This window comes from Cariama cristata, unplaced genomic scaffold, assembly GCF_000690535.1.
Source record: "Cariama cristata isolate BGI_N322 unplaced genomic scaffold, ASM69053v1 scaffold9366, whole genome shotgun sequence".
Lineage (NCBI taxonomy): Eukaryota > Metazoa > Chordata > Aves > Cariamiformes > Cariamidae > Cariama > Cariama cristata.
The window spans coordinates 13,614-20,336 of record NW_009621499.1 but is presented as its reverse complement, the minus strand read 5'-3'; the positions used below and the strand labels follow the sequence as shown (position 1 = coordinate 20,336).

The 6,723-nt window shown below is 51.5% G+C and overlaps 1 protein-coding gene across 1 annotated transcript in view; it reads left to right on the top strand.

Moving 5' to 3' along the window:
- The window catches only part of LOC104163098 (coagulation factor VIII-like), a 26,761-nt gene that overhangs the window by 13,042 nt on the left and 6,996 nt on the right, over positions 1-6,723 (top strand). Inside the window, exons 11-15 of the mRNA XM_009701984.1 lie at positions 491-702; positions 1,006-1,156; positions 1,304-1,513; positions 2,811-5,577; positions 5,881-6,046. Of these exons, the coding sequence (XP_009700286.1) occupies positions 491-702; positions 1,006-1,156; positions 1,304-1,513; positions 2,811-5,577; positions 5,881-6,046 (3,506 nt within the window). The remainder of the gene's footprint in view (positions 1-490; positions 703-1,005; positions 1,157-1,303; positions 1,514-2,810; positions 5,578-5,880; positions 6,047-6,723) is intronic.

The window sequence follows — 6,723 nt, the reverse complement described above, 5'->3', positions numbered from 1 at the left end:
CTGAATGCTCAGAAGATTTATTTGCATTTGAGTTTTCCTTCTGTTCCTTCCAGATCTCCTCCTTGCTTTTCTCATGATCTAGCTGTATTTGCTTAAAAATCTATCTTTCCTTGCTTTGTTTTAATTCATTTCAGCCCTGCCCAGCTCTGTACCTTCATCTGCAAACTCCTCTTGGGAGCCAAGAGCCCAGACACAGCTGAGACTGGACAAATTTTCCAGTTTGCAGGATCTTCAAGGGCTTTCGAAATGAGACATATGCCTCTCTATCCTCACCTGGTCCCAGGGGCTCCTTTTGTCCAGATCAACTTTCCATGCAAGTACATGCTAGCAGCCAGTGTGTCATCCCAGGGCGTGCACGGGTTTGGGTAGTTTTCCATGCAACTTGTGTGGTCAGGAAACCTCCTTACTGAGCTCTTTTAAAAATCGAGATTCCCCCCTTGCAGAAGCAGCCCAGACCTAACTCATCTGTCCTTGGGCTGTGTGTTGCCAGATAAGGACGTGAAGGACATTCCTATCCCCCCTGGCCAGTCATTCACCTACAGCTGGAAGGTCACCACTGAGGATGGGCCAACGCAGGCAGATCCTCGCTGCCTCACCCGTTTCTACTACAGCTCCATCGACCCAGTCCGAGACATGGCTTCAGGCCTGATTGGGCCCCTCCTGATCTGCTTTAAGAAGTCCATGGATCAGAGAGGAAATCAGGTGGGTCCTTCCTTTGTAGCCTCAGCTATCAGCCTGAAAGACTGGAATAACTGCGGTGGGTGAAATATTTGGGTAAAACCAAATTTGTCTGTCCTGTTCTCTTCAACCCTACCATCAGTACCAATGCTCCTGCCTTCCCCATCCTCCTTTGCATGCTCCCTTGACTGCAAACCTGGACCCTAATTCCTGTGAAATAGCGGTAAACTGTTCCTTGTGCACCCAGGCTAAGACCTGGCAGCTACACTGGGTCCCAGGGGTGCTCTGATCAGACCAGGAATAACTGCTTCCCTCTCCGCCTTCCAGATAATGTCAGACAAGACGAGGTTGGTGCTGTTTTCGGTCTTCGATGAGAACCACAGCTGGTACCTGGAGGAGAACATCAGGCGGTTCTGCACTGACGCAGCCCATGTGGACACCCAGGACCCCCAGTTTTATGCCTCCAATGTGATGCACAGTGAGTGTTCAGCCAGGGGCTCTCTGCCAAGCCCTGGCAGACATGGGCTCGTCCCTGCCCCAGGGAACAAGCAGGGAACATGCAGCAGCTCGGCAGCCATAGGGGAATCAGGTCCTGATGAAACGTTTCGCCTCTGCTCTCTTTCAGCTATTAATGGCTTTATGTTTGGCAACCTCCAACCAAAACTCTGCCTGCATGAAGTCGTGTACTGGTATGTCCTGAGTGTTGGGGCCCAAACAGATTTCCTCTCCATCTTCTTCTCTGGAAACACATTCAAGCGCAACATGGTCTTTGAGGACGTGCTTACCCTTTTCCCATTTTCTGGAGAAACGGTCTTCATGAGTTTGGAAAAGCCAGGTTGGTAACATGGGTTATTCTATAAACCATGGGCTTGGCATCACAGCAGAGATAAGTGAGCACCTCCAGCCAGACCTCTGGTATCCACTTGCATTTTGGCAGCCCTGAGAGCAAAGGGATGCACAACCTGCTGGAACAGCAAAATGAGAGGCAGTGATGAAATCCTTCCAAAGCTTAAATCAAAGAAATTAAGTTATTGTATTTTACTTCGTTAATAGGGTGCGTTATGGTCACCCATGCTGCCAAGCCAGTAAGTTGGCTGAAGTAATGTGAGCGCCGTGGACCTCGCATCTGCACCCTTGGCTCCAAGCTCAGAAGCCAAGGGGAGCGGCAGTGCTGTTCCTAGTGTGGGTTCAGCCGCTGGTCATGGCATCCCATTTATCTCCACACCTTTGCAAGGACAGAAATTGCAGCCATGGAGAAGTCCTAGGAAGGATTTGCTTCAGAGTTTGGTTTTATTTCCCCCCACTCAGCATTTTTTCCTTAACATTTGCAAAAGGGGTGCCCTTAACCATTTCCTCACTCACAGAGGAAACACAGAATTTACCATGTGATTGCAGACACTGATATGATGGTCATGAGCACTGCACCCTGAATCAAGCTGACAGGGTTTCTAGATACCCCAGAGAGCTTTCTAAATCCCAGCCAAACATTGCATCCGTTTGAGCTCTGATTTTTGCCTGCTGATCTGAATCAGGCAAGCAGCTTGGCCAGCGGCAGATGACAGCTCTCTCCAGTGTCACAGCCCGGTTATTACACACCTCCTTGCCCACTCTTGGCACTTGGAGAAGGGGTGCTCACTGCGGGGAGCCAACGCGTTGGCTGGGGATGTGAGCAAGAGGCAGCCTTTTCATTTCTTTCTCCTTGAGTGGGAGAGATGTGACGACTGTGTCTGGGAGAGAGGTGTATTTGACAGCACCAGCATGTCTTTGGGGGTGGATTATGGTGATTACTCTGCTGCTGGCAATAATCCCAGAGGCTCTGTGGGTTCTCAGTGCATTAGCTGTTCTCACCAAGCTATTGTTGGGACCTTGTGAGTGTATGTAGCTTGCTAAACTCTGCCAGGAAACACCAGCCCTGCTGATGGTGCTCATCAGGACTGGCTCTGATGCTGTCAGTAACCCTGATGTCTTGTGAGTCCAGTTGTAAAATACTCTAGGGATGAAATCACTACCATGAACCAGAGGCTGCCTGAAAATATAGGTTACACTAGCAAGGGAGCAGCATGAGGATGGCAGCTCTTCTGATTTCCCACTGTGATGGGCTGATGGTGTCCTCTTGACCTCTCTTGAGACAGGCATCTGGACACTGGGGTGCCTGAATACTGATTTCAGAGACCGAGGGATGAGTGCCAAGTTCACAGTCCTGCAGTGCCAGCATGAGCAATACTCTGATGAGGAAGATTATGTGGATGATGAGGAGGAGGAGGGCGCCTTTGACTTCCAACCCAGGGGCTTCTCTAAAAGAAAGAGATGGCACCGGCCATGTGTGAATGAGCAACTGAACAATGTCACCTCTTCCAGAAATGAGACAGAGAAGCCAAGATTGTGCTTGACAGAACCGAGCCATGGGGCCCTCCTGAGCAATGGCTGGATTTCTGATAGCCCTTCCAATGGCACATCAACACTTTTAGGAACAATCCCACATCCACCTCATATTTCCATGTCTTCTCTGCCAGAGACAAACTATGAGCCAGTGTCCTATGAATCCTTCCTGGAAGATGAAGAAGAATTGTCAAAAATTGTCAGCCAGGATGAAGGGTTTGGAGCTCTCCCACTTGGAGAACACTTGGCGAGTGTCAGCGGAAGGGTCCCTGGTACTGTGAGCTCAGAAGGTGGTCAGCAATGGCTGCACCAAGCCATGCCAACTCCAGAAGATGCTGTGGCAGGAAAGAAGGTGACAAAAATCTTAATGGTGCAGGAGCCAGTAAAAAGGACAATGGTCCAGTCTGGTGGTACATTAGAGAACCTGGAAGCAGAGCCTCAAAAGGTAACTACTCATGCAACAAGCTTGTGGGACTCAATTGCCTATGCTGCTAGCAAAGCTTCTGTTCAAGAGAACAGGAGCTCATTTCACCAGAATGACCTGGAGCACAATCTGGGACTTCAAGACACGTCTTCACAAGGTGCTGAGGACAAGATGCTAAGAGAGGCTGATAAAATATCCTTAAATCTATACGAATCAAAGGAGACAATAGATACAGAACTGACTTTAAGTCCTGATCATAACTTTTCCTCCACACTGGACAATCCTTCTGCATCTTCAGACAAGACAGAAGACGACAGGACTTCTCATGCTGTAGTTCACAGTCACACCAGAGAAAGCAATTATTCATCAAATGAGCTAGATGCTGGGCTGGAAAGAAGACCTCATGAAGTGGTTTCTCAAGGCTTTTATGAATCTGAAAGTAAAAATGTTTCTTTCTCAGACCCGGGATCCAGCAAACCTGTACAGGAACAAGTTCTCACAGATGAGAGTAACTCCTTGCCTGCAAAAAGTGGCACAGAACAAGAAGCCAGAGAACTTGCCAAAGGCACAAGCCTTCTAGAAACCACCTTTGCACACACCAATGACCTTGAGCCTTCCAGCTATATAATGACAGAAGAGAGGGATGAATTAATCTTGCAGGCAGTGTTTCAGGGTGCTACAGCTGCTAAGGAATTGCCAGAGATGGACAGCCTTGCCTTTCCTGAATCGAATGTTGTGGCCAATGACACAAGGCTGTTGCCAAATGCTTTCTTAAACAGCCCTGAACAGTTTCTGAGACACAGAGCTCCAGCCCCAAGTGTGAGTGGCCCCAACTGGAAGCCTCAACAAGCCAGGTCACTGCAGAGCAGAGGCTTGATGCATGGTCTGCATCTTCCCAACACCAGCTGGCCTGGCAGCAGGGAGCCCCTCTCTGAGGATAACAGAGCAGAGCAGGATCTTGCCAGCCAGACTCCTGAGACAGCAGTGCCTAAGAAAGCCCCAAAGGTATGTGGACCTCATTCCCCTTTTTGCAGTGCTCGCTTCAAAAAGAGGTCCCTGATATCAAGCAACACTTTGCCTGAGGTGATGGTGGCCCAGCAAAGCCTGGAAGAAAAATCAAACATGGTTGAGGGGAGACTACACTCGGGCAGGGATGCTCCACAGGCTCTGCTTGGAGACAGTGCTGATGAGATGCATCCTGACAGGAGGCCAAGCATAGATGGGGGCGTACGAAGCAGCAGGGAGGAGACCCAGCGCAACGGACACTCCTTCCCGACACGGGGAGCACTGGGGAGCAAGGTGGCAACAGCAGCAGGCAGCTCAGAAATGCATGATGCTGCTGCGGCTGCAGACCTGGCCTCAAACTGGGACCCAGTCTCCCTGGAGGCAGCGGGACACACTGGGGGCTTGCGGACCCCAGCTTTGGCCAAGCTGCAGCTGGGCAGAGGTGCTGTCTGGGGGGCTCCTGGGAGCAAGCAAGCTCAGGGGAGAAGCCAGATGGAGGAGGAGACAAACTCTGTGGACCAGCTGGATCAGTTCAGTCCTCAGCAGCTCAAGGCCAATGCCACAGAGGACTACGTGCCTCAGAGCATGTCTGGACAAAGCCCAGAAGAAATCTCTATGAAACCAGCCTCCAAAGAGAACTATTCACTGTCTCCAAGCAGCCCTGCTCACAACCACAGCACTACCAAAACACCAGCCAAATATGTGCAAGCCAGTCCAGATGGATTGCAGGTGCTCAGTGAGGAAGATGTCCTCAGAGAAACCAGGAAGAGAGAGGGTCAGGGCCTAGGAGAACCCAAGGAAGATGGGGAAAGCAACAGCACATCTGGGAAGAGGAACCATGCCCCAGGACATAGGGAGAAGCCAACTCTGAACAACAGGACCCATTCCAGCCCCTCAAGGCCAAAGGCTGACAAGCTGGACTATGACGAGTACGGTGACACAGAGCAGACCATAGAGGATTTCGACATCTACGGGGAAGAGGAGCACGACCCACGCTCCTTCCAGGGGAAGGTACGGCAATACTTCATTGCAGCAGTGGAGGTGATATGGGAATACGGGAACCAGAGACCCCAGCACTTCCTAAAAGCCACGTAAGTGTGACTGTCCCTCGTGTATTCCTCCTACACTGCATGGCATGGCTTGATGGCATGTCCTGGCAGGCAGGATGACAGGTCTGTGACTATATGACCCAGCCCAGCAGCCCAGGAGAAGGATGGTCCCAGTGCCTCCCCTCCACTTGGGGACTTTTGTAACTCCAGCAACTCCTTGAGCTTCCTTGCAAGTGGGTCAGGCATGCTCTAGGCTCTCCATCACCCCTGCCCTGCAGCAGCCCTGCTATGGCTGCCCTCCCTACGGGACCATATTACCTGACTTAACTGCCCTCACCCCAGCAGGGATCCCTGGAGCGGCAGGAGGAAGCCTTTCCGGCAGTACCGCAAGGTGGTTTTCCGAGAGTACCTGGATGATTCCTTCACACAGCCGCTGCTGCGGGGAGAGCTGGACGAGCACTTGGGCATCCTTGGGCCATACATCAGGGCAGAAGTTGAAGATGTCATCATGGTGAATTGAAAGTTCTCATTTCCTGTAAAACCTGAAATCCCCCCGTTCCTGGCAGTGGTCAGCCAGAGGGAGTGCTGTGCTGGGCCTGCAGGCTCTGTGATGCCCGTGGGTACACCTTCAGGGCTCAGGGACAGGAGCTGCCCCACTGGCACCCTGAGTGGCACATGAATGGCACCAGGTTGGGAGGCAGAGCCACCATTCAAAGGGACCTCAGTAGCCAGAAGAATGGGCCAGCAGGAACCTCAGAGTGTTCAGGTGCAAAGCCCTGGCCCTGAGACAGACCCAACCCCTGTAACAGCACAGCCTGAGCAGCTCCTGGGCTCCATGAGGAGCCTTTTGGATGAATGGACTGTAGAAAGGGCAATGAGCTAAGCAGGGTTCAGTACAGGTTCTTTGGGTGCTTTGTGTGAGGACACGCTTGGGCTTCCCTCACCACCAAAGGTCCTTCAGCACCCACCTAAGGAAGAGGTGAAAGGCTCTTCACCAGGCTCAGGACTCATATGCCTGGAGAAGTTGCCTAGTTTTTACTGAAATCTTCACCAGGATGGTTTCAGCACCTTTGGGCTCCAGAGACAGTAGTGTAGCTGATCTTGCTCCCATTGAGTGGAGAGAGGGCCTTGTCCTGCTGACATGATTGGGATGCACTTTCCACTGGGGCTCACACTGCACAGCCACAG